This window comes from Ictidomys tridecemlineatus, chromosome 11 (genome assembly GCF_052094955.1).
Source record: "Ictidomys tridecemlineatus isolate mIctTri1 chromosome 11, mIctTri1.hap1, whole genome shotgun sequence".
NCBI lineage: Eukaryota > Metazoa > Chordata > Mammalia > Rodentia > Sciuridae > Ictidomys > Ictidomys tridecemlineatus.
In genome coordinates, this window is record NC_135487.1 from 47483312 (window position 1) to 47502050 (window position 18739).

Consider the following 18739-nt stretch of genomic DNA (forward strand, 5'->3'; position numbering starts at 1 on the left):
AACCAAAGAGGGATAATTTACAATATTCTTTTAAATTAATGTATACATAATAAGCAATATCTACTATGAAAATCATATATTTATACGTATACATACATCTATTATCCTATGACTGTCTATATAATAAAATTTCACTATTTCAGCATAGTAGCAAAAAGTCAATAATAAAGGTTTACACAACTTACCTTATATTTTTTTTGGTACTGGATTGAACCCAGGGTACTTAATCTACGTCCTGGAACTTTTTATTTTTTGAGACAGGTTCTCACTAAGTTGCTTAGTGCCTCGCTAAGTTGCTGAAGCTGGTCTCAAACTTGTAATTCTCCTGCCTCAGCCTCCCAAGTTGCTGAGATTACAGGCATGCTCCACAGCTACCACTTACTTTCAAGTATCTCTTCTAACTAGAATTGGGCTAATAATGTGACAAAATATAAAGACATAAAAATCTTTAGAAGGAAAGACTTAACAGGGAGTAAACTATTATATTTTATCAGGCATTGTACATAATTTAGAATAGAAGCTACCCACAATCATTAGACTGAAAGTCTAATAATTTCTTTTGACTCATTATCAAAACACCACTCTGAGAAAATATTAATGCATACTGTTAGGATATATCTAAGTGCATGTAGAAACATATATAATGTAGGTGACATAGCTTGTCACTATATTTTACTAAGCCAACAGTCTCATTTCACTTTTTTTGAGTAATTAAAAACTCTAACTAAAGAAGTATCTTTGCACACATCTCTTAAGAAATAAAAGGCTATAATTGCTTAAGGAAATACATGTTTACCCTGATTTAAACATTACACAATGTATACATATATTAAAACATAACATCATACCCCATAGATATATACAATTTTTATGTTTTTACATATAAATTAAAAATAAACTTAAATAAGAAGAAAATGAGGGAGCTATATAAACTGATGCAAAAATTTTAAATATATAATGAAAATACAAAACTTATAATTTATATAATTAAGGAAATAAGATTCTTTTTTAATTTAAATATTGGGGTTGGGAGTATAGCTTAGTGGTACAACACATGCTTAGCATATGTGAGGTCCTGGGTTCAATCTCCAGCATCAAAATAAATAATTAATCAATTAATTAAATGTTGACAACACCTAGCCAGTTCTTCAAATTTAAATTCTTCTGAAAACTGAATAAAACGAATAGCTTAAGAAAAAAATATATATATTTATTAATTAAATTTAGTGGTCACATACTGGTCTATGAAATAGTGTTTTAAAAATTATTTTTAAAGACATAATTCTTGAAGTCTTACCATGAGCTGTGTAGTTTGTACAATTAACTGGTTCTTGTGTAGCATCGTTTATTTTGGGATCTTTACAAATATATGTTAAAAAAAAAAGTTAAGGAAATAAGAACTATCTAACAGAACACCACATGTAAAAAAGAAGCTGCTGGTTTATCTAAGTCAACAAGCACAGATATAAACATTCTTCTAGTATAATACCTAAATAATACCTGAATGTTAACTTATTATAAGCAAAGTATATAAATTAAATGTATGTATTTAAAGCTCTAGAGAGGGCTGGGGTTGTGGCTCAGTGACAGAGTACCTGCCTAGCACATGTGAGGCACTGGGTTCGATTCTCAGCACCACATATAAATAAATAAATAAATAAATTTATAAATAAAAATTCATCCACAATTAAAAAAAAAAAAAAGCTCTAGCAGAGAATTTCATCATTAAAGAACATCAGTCAGGATATAAACACAAAGCAAAAATCAAAATAAACATTGTACTAAGTTATTATTAAGTAGGCTTCAGGTTAACAAATCAGTTTCCAAAGATTTGTACTGAACTAATTTGCAGAGCCCTAGAATTACCACTGAATTTCATTTAACACAAACCTGTGAGGTAGATGCTATTAGCCCCACATCACAGATGCAAAAACTGAAGCTCAAAGTTTGAATGGCTAATGTAGCCATATAAATGATAGGTGATAAATCAGGTTTCCTTATTTAAAGTCCATCAGATTGCAGAAAGATGGGTGTATTCTATATGGACACTCTAGCAGGATTTTAAGTTTTTGAAAAGAGTATAAGAACCAAAAATGTCCAAAAGAGAAACTGGAAGTTTTATCTCCTAAATGTTTTATTACTGACACTATAATAGGGATGAGTATGGTATTCACAAAATGTCTCTAGAGTCCATTTAAAATTTTTGAATCTCTATTGGAAACTTCATACTAGGAATAAAAGTGATTATCCAGTTGTCATCACCTCACAGTTCTACAGGCTCATTCTCTCCAGGGTTCAACTTTGATACCGCCCAATTATTTTCTTAGAATCACTCCCATATTTCTTCCAAGAATAAAATTCAACTTATTAGGTCCATGATTCTCAAAGTCAAAACATAATGATATTCAACAAATTAGAGCTATTCCGTGAAAATCTTTAATAGTAATAGTGTCGCTCCTCAAAGCACACAAAATCACTAGAATTTTCTTCATATCAAGAGTTCCTCTTACAGAATCTTTCTTATACAGGTTGAGGATCCCTTGCTTGAAGTGTCACGTCGGGGCTCAAAAAATTTTGGATTTTGGAGCACTTAGTAATTTTGGTTTTTTTGTTTAGAGATAGTCAACCTATATCTCTAGCTTCCATTATTAGTTTTCCTGTTCCAAAGTAGCTATTTTAAGCACAACTCATCCCCTTAACCCTGATTTGGCCTGTTTCCTCGCCTGTAAATAAATAGCTAACACATACATTGCCTACTATACCAGGCACTGTTCACACCTGTACTAATTAAATATCACAACAGTCCCTTAAATTGGCACACTTGTCATTCACATTTTTACATGAGAAAATGTAATATTCAAATAATTTGCCCAAGGATACAAAGTGGAGCAGGAATTCATCTGGCAGTTTAGCATCTCAGGATAACATGAAGTACTATATGTAAAATTAATTGTAAAAGAATAATACACTTTGATTGGAGGGAGCACTAGTAATTACTTGTCTCCCTCGACGTTGGCAAACTTTTCCAGGGTAGAGTCTGTCAATATTTATATTTCTAAGTGCCTAGAACAGGGCCTGGTATACCTCAGGATCTATGTTTAACAAGCACACCGGTTACAAAAAGAAATGGATGAGGTTAAGAAGCACCAACCATTAGTTAAATCCTACGGAAGGCACACGGGCTGCCCTCTGCCCCTCCGATCCCCAAATCCCCCCTCGTCCCCCGGGGTCCCTCGTCCTTAGAGGTCACGGGTCATCGTTCCTTCTGTAGAGCCTAGCCAGTACTGAGAACCGCAACCCGGAATCTACCTCACCATAGAGGATATTGCCCCACTTTGAGGTCCTCGCACTTAAGCGTCTCGTCGCCCCCGGCGGCAGCGGTAGCGACAGCCCCCCAAGGTCCCGTGGTGGCTGCCACGAGCCACAAAACTCCAAGAAGGTGGGCGGCCACGGCCTCCGGAGAAACAGGACCGGAGGGCCAGGCGGCCGCCATGTTGGGGACCGGCTATTCCCCCACACTTCCGGTTCCGCTCGCGTCAGGCGCGGGCGGCAGAGGGCGGAGTCAGGGCCAGAGGCTCTTAAAGGGACCGCGCAGAGGTTGGAGCAGGTTGTCACCTAGGGATTCTCTTATTCTAGGATTCGGCAGGATCACCCGAGAGAGTGTTTTTTAAAGTTAGGCCCAGAGTTCTTCATTCGGACAGAGTCCATCTTCTCCCGCTCCGACCCGAACCCTGGGATGAAGGGAGAGGTTCACGAGGGCGGAGGCGGGGGTGGGAGTTGGGGGGTTTAGGCCAGCTCCTCCTTCGAATTCACCCTGCTCTGGCACTTCAGTGCCCCCAAACTGCGAGTCCCATACATCGTCTTCAGGAGTCCTAATAAGATTTAGATTTACCAACTAAAGAGCTAAGCTGGAAGACGCTGAAAGCTCGTTTACCTTAGTTACTTAATTACTGAGTTGGACGGGGGTGAGAGGGGCGTTGATGTTTGCAGGATTTCAGAGTCTGTGCTCTTATAAGATATCATGGGCTCCCTGTTACCTTAGAGAAAGATTTGTGGAAGCCTGCCAAGGACTCTGTGTCACAAGAGAGGTATTACAGGTTTGTTTCTGTTTTCTTTCTTTCTTTCTTTCTTTTTTTTTTTTTTTGTGTGTGGGGGGGGTACCCGGGATTGAACTCAGGGGCACTTCACCAGTGAGCCACATCCCCAGCCCTGTTTTTTGTTTGTTTTTTGTTTGTTTGTTTGTTTGTTTTTAATTTAGAGATAGGGCCTCCCTGAGTTGTCTAATGCCTCCATAAATTGCTGAAGCTGGCTTTGAACTTGCGATCCTTCTGTCTCAGCCTCCCAAGCCACTGGGATTACAGGCTTGTGCCGCCCCAACAGCTAGGCTTTTTTAGTAGTGGGAAATAAAGGGAAATTTTAAGAGGGTAGGGACCCATAACAAAAGGAGAACAAGACATTTAAGACTAAATCAAGTAGAAAGTGGAATGGTTTTTCCCTTCATCTCTTCTAAGTTTCTTTTTCTAAAATTCTGTATTGGGGAAATTTCATAATAAAAAATTTATTTTAGTGAAAATTTAATCCTTCTTGTCTAAACATCTAAGAATATTTGCTTTTGAGTGGTGCTTCTTCATCCACATCAGCAAGTTTGGAAGAAAAACTGTGCACTGGTTCTCCAACTTTAGCCTCAGAAGATGAACCCTGCCCGCAGTTTCTGATCCAAAAGTTCTAGGGCGGGGTTTTGCATTTCTAAGGAGTTCCCAAGGGATGCTGATATAGCTGTCCCAGGGACTAAACTTTGAAAACACTGGTAGAATATATTTATGAGAAATATCGTTTTGGATTATGGGCTGGAAGACATAATCCAAAACAATTTCAAGTAATAGTAAGTGTTGTAAATACATTTTTCTCAGTAAACAAGTTTGTTTGCTTTAATTGCCTGCTTTTAATTTAAAACATTCATGCATAATTAACTTATGAATAATTAACTTATGCTTTTTTAAGCCCAGTGCAGTGGAGCAAGCCTGTAATCCCAGCAACTATGGAGGCTGAAACAAGAGGATTGCAAGCTTGAGACCAGCCCCCAATTTAAGGAGTCCCTAAGCAACCTAGCGAGACCCTGTCTCAAAATAAAAAATATAAAGGGCTGTGGATGTGGCTCAGTGTAAAGCATCAATAGGTTCAATCCCATGTTTAAAAAAAATCAGGTTTAAATGATAAGAAATTTGAAATTTACTATTCTAGTTCAATTTTGAGCTTCCTATTTTAAGTGAACTTTTTCTCTCTTTTCTTCACTTTTTCTCTCTTTCCTTCACTTTTTCTTTCCCCTTTCTTTCTTTCTATTTCTACCCCCAAAATAAAATGTTTACTAATCATTTCCTATATACACAGCCCTAGGCTAAGCTAGCCCCTAGCAACTCTAAAAAGCACTTACGTGTTGTAGGAAAACGATAACCAAAATACTGTTTGAGGGCTGGGATTGGGGCCCAGTGGTAGAGCACTTGTCTAAGATATGTAAGGCACTGGGTTCAATTCTCAGCATTACATATAAATAAGTAAAATATAGGTCCATTGACAACTAAAAAAATTTTTCAACCTCAGCAAAAAAGCAAGGTGCTAAACAACTCAGTGAGATCCTGTCTCTAAATAAAATACAAAATTGGGCTAAGTGTCTCTAAATTCAATCCTTGATACCAAAAATTTTAAATACTGTCTGTAAATGTTATAGTAGAAACACCTGAATGGGCACAGTGGCACATGCCTATAATCCCTGTAATCCCGGGTAGTCAAAAGTTTTAGGCAGGAGGATCACCAGTTCAAACCCAGTTAGGACAAAAGAGCAAGACCCCGTGTCAAAATAAAATGAAAAGGAATGGGGATATAGCTCAGTGGGATAGTGCTTGTCAACATGCAGGAGGCCTTGGGTTTAATCCTTAGTACTGTAAGGAGACAAACAGATGAGGATGATAGGAACACGAGGGATTATCACCCAGAGTACTAATGGGCTTGCCCATTAGTACTCTGGGTGATTGAGAAGCTTGATATGAAATCCTGGTCCTGTGAGTATGAGGACCCAAAAGGACAAAGAGAACATGTAAGACAGATTTTAAAGGCAAATGTCCTCCCTTAAATTAAATAGTTATCAAAAAGTTAGTATCCTTTATTCTGAGTGAGACCCAGTTCTCTCTACCCTGAAAGTTTATTAAGTGATGGTAGACTCAGCACAGACAGAGCAGGATTTATTATAGAAGTCATTTAAGGGCTTCACAGTCTCCCAGAGTAACAAGTCACCCAGTAAGAGTAGATAGTCCAGAAGCTTGCACCCTTTTCATGACCACCCATGAAGAAAGAGAGAAATTATGACTATGCTGGTAAGGTTAAGTCCAGGGGTCATGGAAGGAGAGGTGGGAACTGCTGGCCTCTAGAAGGTACAGAATGAGGAGATGTCCCCTAGCCAAAGAAACAGTTTCCTCAGGGCAGATGCTCATGTTCTGGTCTCATTTATTCATTCATTCAGAGGGAAACTTCAGCCTCAAAAGTAATACCAGGGGATGACCTAATCACAGTAGAAAACAGGAGATGCCTGAGAACTTTCCACATCCAAACCTAGACTGATTACCAATTGAGGGAACAGAAAAATGGTCTCCAGAGGGAAACATTTTAACACCAGACCTTAAGAGACTGTTGTTACAAAAAAGGGAGAATTTTTTTTTTTTTAATGGTCAAAAAAGTGCTTTATGGAGCTGGGGTTGTGGCTCAGTGTTGGAGTGCTTGCCTAGCACGCCTGAGGCACTGGGTTTGATCCTCAAAACACATAAAAATAAATAAATAAAATAAAGGGATTGTGTCCATCTACAATTAAAATAATTATTTAAAAAATTGCTCTATGTATGAGTTTTTACCTCCTATTCTCTAAATGACAGCTTTCTCTACTCTTTACCTGCCTGACACCCATCTAAAATGTAAGCTATGTGAGCAGGTACCCAAATCAGTTTGAGGGTAGGGTGTCACTTTTAAATCCAAGCTGCTGTGGACATAAATGGTTGTTTTGTCTGTTCTTTATTCTGGGATTCTGCAAAGTTCCTCCCTAATGGTAAAGAACAGGAGAGACAGGGGATCTGGAAAGTCAGGCTAGACCAGGTCCTGGACCCTTTAGGCACCCTTAAGAGGTATGCATTCTGCCTTAGACAATACATTGCCCCAGGATGCAGGGATCACCTCCACAATAAGGGGATGCACTAAGGGAGTTTGATGGACCAAGGAAGTAGGGAGATACCCTGCTTCCTGGGGTATTTTTAATTCTCTACATTTGGGCACAAGGAAGGAAAATGGAGAGATCCCATAATACAAGTCTCCTTTACCTTAAGATCCTTTGCCTGAGGAATGTGACATAGCCTATCCATTTAGGCCAGGCAAGGCTGCCTGTGAATTTCCTCTTGGAAAAGAAAGCATGTGGGGGTCAGCACAGTGGGTCCATTGTATAGAATTATTCTTTTAACCTTGTATTCCCACCATCCTCATCTGTCTGCCCCAACAGTACCACATATATACAAAATAAATAAAAATAAAAAACACCTCCTAATTATGGTAACATGGAGGGGTTTTTTGTTGTTGTTTTGAGACAGAGTCCAATTTGTTTCCCAGGCTGGCCTTGAACTCCTGAGCTCATGAAATCTTGCCTCAACCTCCCTGTAGCTGGGACTATAGGCATAGTGCAAGTGCTTACTCTATCACCAAGCTACACCCTCAGCCTTAGGACATGGGGCTTGATTAAGATATTTAAAAACAAAAAAACAGTATTTGAAAGCTGAGGTTGTAGCTCAGTGGTAGAGTGCTTGTCTAGCATGCTTGAGGTCCTGGGTCTGAAGCCCCAGCACCAAGGAAAATCCAGAAAAACTTCAAATACCATATTTTGTCATTAGAATTATTCCAATTTTAGTGTATATGCTGCCAAAGGAATATAAAGTGATGCCAAAGGAAGCACAGTCATTCGCCTCAGAATAATTTAAAGTCCAGACCAAACTGAATTATCAGAGATGTATCTTTTTTTTTTTTTTTTTAAGTACTGGTTATTGAATCCAAGGGTGCTTAACCACTGAGCTACACCCTAGTCCCTTTATTATTTTTTTTTTTATTTTGAGACAGGATCTCGGTAAGTTGCTTTGGATCTCCTACATTGCTGAGGCTGGTCTCAAACTTGTGATCCTCCCACCCCAGACTCCCTAGTCCCTGAGATTACAGGTGTGCATCATAGAACTCAGACAGAGATGTATCTTCACACAATTAATGACCACCTGAAAATGTACAGCCTAGAAAACTAATCATTAACTGTGAGTTTAAAAAAAAAAAAAAAAAAGCTAGGTACAGTGGCGCATGCCTATAATCCCAGCAGCTCAGGAGGCTAAGGCAGGAAGATTGCAAGTTCAAAGCCAGCCTCAGCAAAAGCAAGGCACTAAGCAACTCAGTGAGACCTTGTCTCTAAATAAAATACAAAATAGGGCTGGGGATGATGGCTCAGTGGTTGAGTGCCCCTGAGTTCAATCCCCAGTACCTCTCCCTAAAAAATACACACACACACACACACACACACACACAAAAAGGCCCCCAGTAATATGTGCATTATGTAGCTCAATACCATCCCACAACCTCATCCTGAGATAAAAGTTAGGGAAGGAATAGTGGTTGAGGATTAAATCAAACTCAAGAATAAAGATCAGAATAGGTTACCATATATCATAAGTCATGTAATATCTATTATAGCAACTTTGCATTTTGATTACTATTTTGACTCTTTTGGCATAGTCTGGTTTGATTTTTAAAATACCTTAAGAAAATCAAGAGTTTAAAGAAAGCAAGTATATGCTTTCAGTTTATTGAAATTATGATAAAATTAGATGTTTCCCTACTGACTGCAAGAATATTGCTGATCTTTGTATTTGTGTCAATTTTTTCATAGATTTTGAACAATTAACTTTGAAAATGCTTATGCTTTACTGATTAATGCCATTACAAAATCTATTTTTATGGTCTTAGTGATTATTCCACAAGATATAAATTAAATACAATGAGAAGATTTCCTGTGAAAATAAAGAAATGCAAAATTTTTGACTCTTGAACTGATGATGTATTAAAAAATTATTTCATATTGCCCCTTAATCCATTTTCTCATGACTCAGTAAAATATACTTACTCTGTTTCTTTATAAGCAGTTTCAAATCTCATAATTACTAACATTGTTTAAATTTAGTAAGAACTTAATGGTAAATTTTATTTTCACACAAAGCACTACAGAAAGTCTATAGAATTCTGTAAAAAGTGAAGACTATGAATAAAGCAACTCACAGTGGAAATTGTATAGAAACATGAGGAAAGAGGATTACCAGTGAAGGCGGAAGCAAGGCTTCCTCTAGACTCAGAGGCTCTGCTGGTTGGACTTTTCATTTCATGCACAACTAATTACATTAGCAGATGGTTCTGCCCATAGCAAAGCTTTCTGAGGAAACTGATCTAACTCCTGTTGCCATGGGTAAGACAGAAACATAAGAGATAAAAGATTGTCACTCTGAAACTTCCTTTTTATTTGACTACCATGGGCATCGCACCCCAGCCCCTGTGATAAATTCATAACATCAGGCCTCTGCAAGATCTTCGTTACACACCTCTACACCACATTTAGAATTCTATAACCAGGGCTAGGAATGTGGCTCAGGCGGTAGCGTGCTCGTCTGGCATGCGTGCGGCCCAGGTTCGATCCTAAGCACCACATACCAACAAGATGTTGTGTCCGCTGAGAACTAAAAAATAAATATTAAAAATTCTCTCTCTCTCACTCTCTCTTTAAAAAAAGAAAAAAGAATTCTATAACCATACTGTTGGCTCCCAACTATTTCTGATCATCTTCTCTTTGGTGCACTAATATAACTACCAGCATGCTCTCTGACTAAATTAACTTTGATTCACTACTTAATAAGGTCCACTCTTATATGCCAAATATATTTTATCTTGAATGTCAAATAGAAGATCTAAAATGGATTTTATCAGAATTCTGCCTGTCATTAAATAAATAAATAAATAAATTGAATTTTCTCAAATTTATGACCAATACCTCTTTTTTTTTTTTTTTTTTTTTGTACCAAGGGCACTTAACCACTGAGCCACATCCCCAGCCGCACATCTATCTATCTATCCTCTATCCAAATATATATATATATATATATATATATATATATATATATATTTTTTTTTTTTTTTTTTTTTTTAGTTTAGAGACAAGGTCTTGCTAAGTTTCTGAGGCTGGCCTTCAACTTGTGATCCTTCTGCCTCAACTTCTCAAGCTTCTGAGATTATAGGCATGCACCACCACCACACCCAGCTCCTCAATCCATTTTTTGTACATTGCTTCCAAACAAGTCTCTCATATAAAATAAGAAGTCTATTTATTCAAAATCCTATTCAAAACAATTTTAACGCTAGAAAGAGAGATGCTATAAAATACTGGGAAACAGAAGAGGAAAATTAATAAATGAAGAAACATTAAACAAAATTTCAGAACTGGGCATGGTGGTGCATGTCTAATCTCAACAGTTTGGAAGCCTGAAGCAAAAGGACCGTAAGTCTGAGGCCAGCCTGTGCAACTTAGCAAGACTCTGTCTCAAAATAAAAAAATAAGAAGGGATGTAGATGTGGTCAGTGGTAGAGCACCCCTGGGTTCAGAGTCCAGTATTAAAAAAAAAAAGAGAGAGAGAGAAAAGAAAACACACCAAAAAATTCAGTAGTTCTTTTATTTCTTAGAAGTGAAAGGAAATTTTTATAACCTAAAGTTCTCTGTGTTAGTCTCAGGTCCTCCATCACCTGCTGTGACGTCAGTTTATTTACTGCTACTTGAGGCTTTCCCCTTGCCTTTACCAGTTTCTTCCATGGCACTCCCATCTATGTGCTGCTTCATTTATTGAATACGTTCTATGTGCCAGGTATATGCAATATACATATGCATTCATTTAGCCCTCAAAACCACCATATGGAGTGAACACTGTTACCAGTTTCACTAATGATAATTAGAAGGGCTGACTTGCAGAGAGCACATGTTTTAGAAAATGGTAAAGTCAGGATTCATATCTTATATGATCTGACTTTAGAACTCATGCTCTTAAAAATTAAATTCATCTTCATCATTCTGTGAATAAGACACTCTGGAGGATTCTCAGAAGTAAACATCTTCGAACACAGTATAAGCTCCTTTAAAAATATATTGAGTAAATTAAAAAAAAACTTTAATTCCAAGTAAAAGTCAAAGGAAACCTTCCATTAAATGAACAACACAAAAATATGGAGAGAATTAGGTTAAATCTGATGGAGATGGACACTTGCTGGGGTGGTCAGAGAGGAAATTTCCCTTAAGACTTGAGCCTAAGCCCTGAAGGAAGGGTAGGACTACAGGACTTTCCAGGCAGGAGAACGAGGATGAGTAATCAATGGGAAAGCCAAGGAGTGGTGATTCTCTTGGCAAGAGTAGAACATTTGGCCAGAGTACAATAAAGGAGCAGTGAAATACAAGATTAGGTTGAAGAGTGAGTAAGGAGAAGAGAGTTTGGAGGGACTTGAATATTGAGAAAGAAAATTTGAACTTGATTTTATGGTCAATTCAAAGATACATTTTTTTTTTATTTGAGAAAGGAGGAATAATGTTCCTAACATTAAAATTTGAAGTGGAAAGACACCCATGAGCTGGAATGTAGATCAGTGGTAGAGAACCTTCCTAGACTGTGCCAGATGTTGGGTTCAATCTCCAGCACACCAAGAAAAGAAACAAAAAACAACCCAACATTTGTTAAGATGATGCTTAGAAATAATTGGTACCCGCCTTTCTTTGTGACACCCCCTGATTTGGGAAGTATTGTCTTCTTCATTTATTTAAGTAAATCCTGCTTTAGTCAGCTTTTTCATCTCTGTTCAAACTACTCAATGAGAACAACATAAAGGAGGAAAAGTTTATTTGGGGATCATGGTTTCAGAGGTCTCAGTCTCCATTGCTCTGGGCCCAAGGTAAGGCAGCACATCATGAGGGAAGGGCCCAGCAGAGGAAAGCTGCTCAGCACATGGCGGAATCAGGAAGCAGTGTGAGGAAGAGGTTTTATGGAAGATACACCCTTCCAGGGCACAGCACCAGTGGCCCATCCACTCCAACCATGCCCTACCTATTTACAGTTACCACCCAGCCATTCAAATCAGGGTGCATTGATTATGTTACACTTCTCACAGTCCAGTAATTTCAACTCTGAACATTCCTGTATGAACACAGGAGCTTTGGGGAGAGCACCTCTTATTCAAACCATAACATTCTACCCCTGGCCCCCAAAAGCTCATGTTTGTCTCATAATGCAAAATTCATGTAGCCCATCTACAGGAGACCCATAATCTTAACAGTTTCAGCATTACCCAAAAGTCCAAGTTCAAATTTTCCTCTGAGAATCAAAGCAAACTCTTGATGTTGAGCCCCTGTACAAATCAAAAGCAAATTACATATATCCAATATACAATGGCACAGAGTAAACATTCCCATTTTAAAAGAGAGGAATAGGGCATAGAAAGAAGGAATGGAGTCAAAGCAAAACTTAAAAGTTGCAGGGCAAACAGGTTCAATAATTCTGTGTACAGCATCTAGGACATATGGTGGTAAGAAGACACCTCCAAAGGGCTTGGGAAGCCCATCCCTTTGCTGTTTGCAATGAACATGGGGTCTTTTTTAGCCTGGTTCTCTCTATAGCCAGCAGCTTTTCTCAACACAATCCACATTACTGGCACCCCTTAATTCCTAGGGTCTCCATTCCAGCTTTGAATTCACCTGTACAATGTCATACATTGCCCTCTTGGGAGCAACCAGCAGGGATATGAACCCTGCTCCAATTTGCCGGCCTCCCAGGCCTTCCTTTAAAATCTCAGTACAAACTTTCATAATCTCTTAACTTTAGCATCCTGAATTTCTGTAGAACCAGTACCATGTGAACGAACGATGCCAAGATCCGCTGCCAGTTCATGTAATACTTGGGCCCCCTAGGATCATAGTTGCAGTGTTGACCAAATGCCTGCATGGCTGGATAAGATGAAGCAACTTCTTAGCCCCCCCACTGTTGAAGTGGGGCACCCCAGGATCTCTTCTCAAAGGAATTTTTCCCTTCTACATCCTTGAGTTTGCAATGGGAATGATCTTGCAAATTCCTGAGATGCCCTCCACGCAACTTTCCCATTGTCTTTGTGCAAAGTACTTGTATCTCTTTCAGAGCTGTAATCTCTTCAACAACCACACCTTCTTTCACCCCAGCTTTACATGCATTTTTCTGGTCAAGCTGTAAGTTTTTAAAATCTTTAGCTCTGTTTTCTGCCCCAAATTCTCACAGTCAACCTGGCAAAGCTGCCAGCAATATCCATGCCACTGACTGAATGAAGTGCTACCTTGAAAATTTCTCTACCAGACAAATTAGTCCATAACTTTTAAAATTCAACTTCATAAAAGTCTGAGGACATAGGACATTCTTTGTTAGAATATGACACCAGAAGCTTCTATTTTGATTCCCAACAGATTCTTCATTTCCTTCTGAAACTTCAAGAGCACAGTTCACATCACTATTGATATTCTCATCTTCTGACTTTCCACCAGAATCACACATTAAGCTCTGCTTAAAATATTCTAAAGCTTTCCAGCTTACATTTCTAAACTTTTCAAAATCCCTCCTGAAAAGCAGCTCCAAAGTCTTCCGAATCCAATGGTCAGGTTAATCACAGCAACATCAATTTCACATCTCAGTACCAATTTCTGTTTTATTTAGCTTTTTCAACACTGTGACAAAAATACTCAACAAGAGGAAAAGTTTAATTGCTCATGAGTTCAGAGATCTCAGCCCATAGATGACCAACTCCATTGATCTGGGTCCAAGGTGAGGCAGTACATCATGAGGGAGGGGTCTAGTGTAGAAAAATTGCTCTGTTTATACCATGATCAGGAAGTGGGGGAAGGGGTAGTGGTGGTGGGAAGAGGCCATAAGGAAAATGCACCCTTCAAGTGCATGCCCCAGTTATCTACCTACTCCAGTCTTGTCCCTCCTGTCTATGCTTGGCACACAGTAATTCAAACTAGGATGTACTGACTAGCTCTTGCACTATCCAGATTTAATGCAATTCCAATCAAAATTCCAATGATGTCCTCATAGAAATAGAAAAAAGCAGTCATGAAATTCATCTGGAAAAATAAGAGACCCAGAATAGCCAAAGCAATCCTTAGGAAGAAGAGTGTAGCAGGTGGCATCACTATACCAGACCTTAAACTATACTACAGAGCAATAGTAACAAAAACAGAATGGTATTGGCACCAAAATAGACATGTAGACCAATGGTACAGAATAGAGTACACAGAGACAAACACATACAAATACAGTTTTCTCATATTAGACAAAGACACCAAAAACATATATTGGAGAAAGGATAGTCTTTTTAACAAATAGTGCTGGAAAAACTGGAAATCCATATGCAATGAAATGAAATTAAGCCCCTATGTCTCACCATGCACAAAACTCAAAGTGGATCAAGGACATGGGGATTAAACCAGAGATCCTGCACCTAATAGAAGAAAAAGTAGGCCCAAATCTTCATCGTGTTGGATTAGGCCTTGATTTCCTTAATAAGACTCCTGTAGTGCAAGAAATAAAAACAAGAATCAATGTATGGGATGGATTCAAACTAAAAAGCTTTTTCTCAGCAAAAGAACAATCAGTGAGGTGAAAATAGAGCCTACAGAATGGGAGCAAACTTTTAACACAGGCACATCAGACAGAGCAATTATCTCAGGGATATATAAAGAACTCAAAAATCTTAACACCAAAAACAAATAACCCAATTAATAAATGGGCCAAGGAACTGAACAGACACTTCTCAGAAGATGATATACAATCAATCAACAAATACATGAAAAAATGTTCAATATATCTAGCAATTAGAGATATGTAAATGTATTTTAGTACCTGTTATTCACCCCTCTTCTGTCCCTTCCTCCCCACTGTCTTCTGTCCTATGAAGTCAACTTTCATAGCTTCAACATGAATGAGACATAGCATGTGTCTTTATGTGTCTGGCTTATTTCTTTTAACATAAGGTCTTCCAGTTTCATCCATGTTACTGCAAATGAAGGATTTCATTCTTCTTAAAGGTTGAATAATATTTCATCATGTGTATATACACCACATTTTCTTTATCCATTCATCTCTTGGTAGACATTTTAGCTGATTCCATAGCTTCATTATCATCAAAAGTGCTGCAATAAACACATGTGTGCTGGGGTTCTCTTTGTTTTATTTTTGTGTGCTGTGAATTTGAACCCAAGGGTGGTCTGTAACTGAGTTACAACCCCAGTCCTTTCCCTTTTTTGAGAGAGGGTCTTGTTACATTGCTTAAGCTGGTCTCAAACTTGAGATCCTCTTGTCTCAACCTCCTGGGTGGCTGGGATTCCAAGCATGAACCACCACACCTAGTGCAGCTCCCTTTTGGTGAGTTGGTTTCATTTCCTTTGGATATACATCCAGTAGATAGCTAGATCATATGGAAGTTCTCTATTTGTAGTTTTTGAGGAACCTCTGTATTGTTTTCCATAATCCTAAACTAATTTATATTCTCAGCAACAGTGTATAGGAGTTCCATTTTCTCCACATCTCCTCCAGCATTTGACATTTTTTGTCTTTTTGATTATAATCATTCTAACTAGCGTTAAATGATTGAATGATGATATCTCCTGGTGGGGTGTGTGTGTGTGTGTTTGTGTGTGTGTGTGTGTGTGTGTGTGTGTATGCATGACAGAGATTTAGCGGGGCCTAGTGATACATGCCTATAAATCTCAGAGACCCCAGGGGCTGAGGCAGGAGGATCAGAAATTCAAGGCCAACATTGATAACTTTGAGGGACCCTCCCAACAATTTAATGAAACCTTGTCTCAAAAAAAAAAAAAAAAAAAAGAACTATAGACATAGCTCAGTGGTCAAGAAGATACAACTTACACCTCCTGGGTCCAACACCCAGTGTGAGTTTGGTCAGCCAGCCATTGATATGGGAAGGAGAGTAAAGAGTGATGGAGTGATAATTTATAGAGAGGAAAGCAGACATATTCATCAAAGAGAACCCATAGGTCATAGAACATAGAACTGGGGATAATAGAGAACTTCATCAGGGCAGCTGTAATACTGTCCTGGGAAGAAGGAAGCTAAAACATAACACTCTGCTCCAGAGATATTCAAAGTCAAATTGGTGAGAAAGTAGATTTTATTCAAAGCCATTTTGGGAGATTATGGGGAAAAATTGATTGTTTCAAAAGTTCCATCTCCAAAAGCTCTGGGTGGAAGAGGACTTTTAGAAGGAGTAAGGGATGTGTTGGACAAGAGATGAGATTTTATAGGTTTCAAAGAGGTTTTCACTTGGGTTTTAACTCCTGACTTACCATGTCAAAAGGAACAAGATTTCAGCATCTATACTTTTTAGTTTCAGAGAGGAAGGTTTTCTAATCTTGACTCTTGGGCTGGGGTTGTGGCTCAGAGGTAGAGTGCTCACCTAGCATGAACAAGGCCCTGGTTTCGATCATCAGCAACAATAAAAATAAATAAATAAATAAATAAATAAATAAATAAATAAAATTAAGGTATGTGTCCAACTACAACTAAAAATTTTTTAAAAAATCTTCATTCTGTACAGTCCATGTGGACCTCTCTGAAGTAATCGATTTAATTCTTCCTGAATGTCCATATTTTCCATCTTTCTAATAAACTCCTCCCTGTTCCTATGTGTGATTAACTTGAAACTCTTCCTGTGAGAATGCAAGAACTAGTGGCTGAGAATCCCCTCTTGGCAACTTTGGCTCCAAGGGTGGGGCCACTATGCAGCACCCAATACCAATACGAACAAATTTATTTCCTTGAAGTTCCAGAGGTTGTCACTGGGATTTTTTATTGACACATCTTGCCTTTTATTGCTCTTTCCACTTTAGAGAAGCAGTTCTTTTTAATTTTTTTTTAATTTGTTCTGATTAGTTATACATGACAGTAGAACGCACTTTGACACATCATACATAAATGGAATATAACTTCTCATTCTTCTGGTTGTACCTGATGCAGAATCACACAATTCATGTAGTCATGTATGTACATAGGGTAATAATATCCAATTCATTCTACTATTCTTACTATCCCCAAGCCCCCTCCCCTCCCTTCACTTCCCTCTGGCTAATCCAAAGTACTTCTAGTTTTTCCCAGCCACCCCCCTTACTGTGAATTAGCATCTACATATCAGAGAAAACATTCAGGCTTTGGTTTTTTGAGTTTGTCTTATTTCATGTAGCTTGATATTCTCCACCTCCATCCATTTACCTGCAAATGCCATCATTTCATTCTTCTTTAAGGCTGAGTAATATTCCATATATGTATCACATTTTCTTTATCCATTCATCTGTTGAAGGGCATCTAGGTTGGTTCCATAGTTTAGCTATTGTGAATACAGCTGCTATAAATATTGATGTGGCTGCATCACTAGAGTATGGTGATTTTTAAGTCCTTTGGTTATAAACTGAGGAGTGGAATAACTGGGTCAAATGATGGTTCCATTCCAAATTTTCTAAGGAAACTCCATACTCCTTTCCAGAGTGGTTACCCCAATTGCAAATTCGTCCCACCAGCATGAGTGTAACTTTCCCCCCACATCCTCACCGACACTTATTATTGTTTATTATTTCTGATAATTGCCATTATGGCTAGAATAAGATGAAATCTTATTCTAGAGATTATGAACATTTTTTTAATATGTTTGTTGATTGGTTGTCTATCTTTTTCTGTGAAGTGTCTGTTCGGTTCCTTAGCCCAATTATTGATTGGGTTATTTGTTCTTTTGGTGTTGAGTTATTTGAGAGCTTTATATATCCTGGAGGTTAATGCTGTATCTAAGGTGCATGTTGTAAAGATTTTCTCCCATTCTGTAGGCTCTCTCTCTTCATGTTATTGTTTCCTTTGCTGAGAAGAAGCTTTTTAGTTTGAATCCATCCCATTTATTGATTCTTGATTTTAATTTTTGCACTTTAGGAGTCTTGTTAAGGAAATCAGTCCCTAAGCTGACATGGTGAAGACTTGGGCCTATTTTTCTTCTATTAGTCACAGGGTCTATATTCTAGCGCCTGAGTCTTTGATCCCCTTTGAGTTGAGTTTTATGCAGGGTGAGAGATCGTGGTTTAATTTCATTTGGTTACATATGGATTTCCAGTGTTCCCAGCACCATTTGTTGAAGAGGCTATCTTTCCTTTAATGAATGTTTTTGGTGACTTTGTTTAGTATGAGATATTTAGTTTTTGTTTGGAAGATCTGTCCAGTAGTGAGAGAGGTGTGTTAAAGTCACCCAGTATTATTGTGGTCTGTTGATTCTTGAAGTTAAGGAGAATTTATTTGATGTATATAGATGCTCCATTGCTTGGGGCATAAATATTTATTATTGTATGTCCTGTTGATATATAATTTCCCTAAACAGTATGAAATGTCCTTCTTTGTCCTTTCTATCTAACTTTGGATGGAAATCTCTGTGTGTTTACACAGTCCATGTGAGTTAAGAGTTTTTTCCCATCCTTTCAGTGTCAGTCTGTGGATGTCTTTGCCTGTGAGGTAAGTTTCTTGAAGAGAGCATATTGTTGGGTCTTGTTTTTTCATCCAATCTGCCAGTCTATGTCAGTTTT

General features: G+C 38.1%; 1 protein-coding gene across 18 annotated transcripts in view; it reads right to left on the reverse strand.

The window, feature by feature from the left end:
* The window catches only part of Tm2d1 (TM2 domain containing 1), a 206076-nt gene extending 202536 nt beyond the window's left edge, over positions 1-3540 (reverse strand). For 16 of the 18 annotated variants that reach the window (XR_013427843.1, XR_013427842.1, XR_013427841.1 and 13 more), the window contains exons 1-2: positions 3323-3539; positions 1298-1367 (exon numbers count right to left, since the gene is read on the reverse strand). Coding sequence is in view for 7 of the 18 variants with exons in the window: in XM_078026385.1 (XP_077882511.1) it covers positions 1298-1367; positions 3323-3493 (241 nt within the window). In the remaining 11 variants the exon portion in view is untranslated. Of the gene's footprint in view, positions 1-1297; positions 1368-3322 lie in introns of all 18 variants that reach the window. The other 2 variants (XM_078026384.1, XM_078026383.1) reach the window with 2 other exon arrangements.
* Between the last annotated feature and the right edge of the window lie 15199 nt (positions 3541-18739).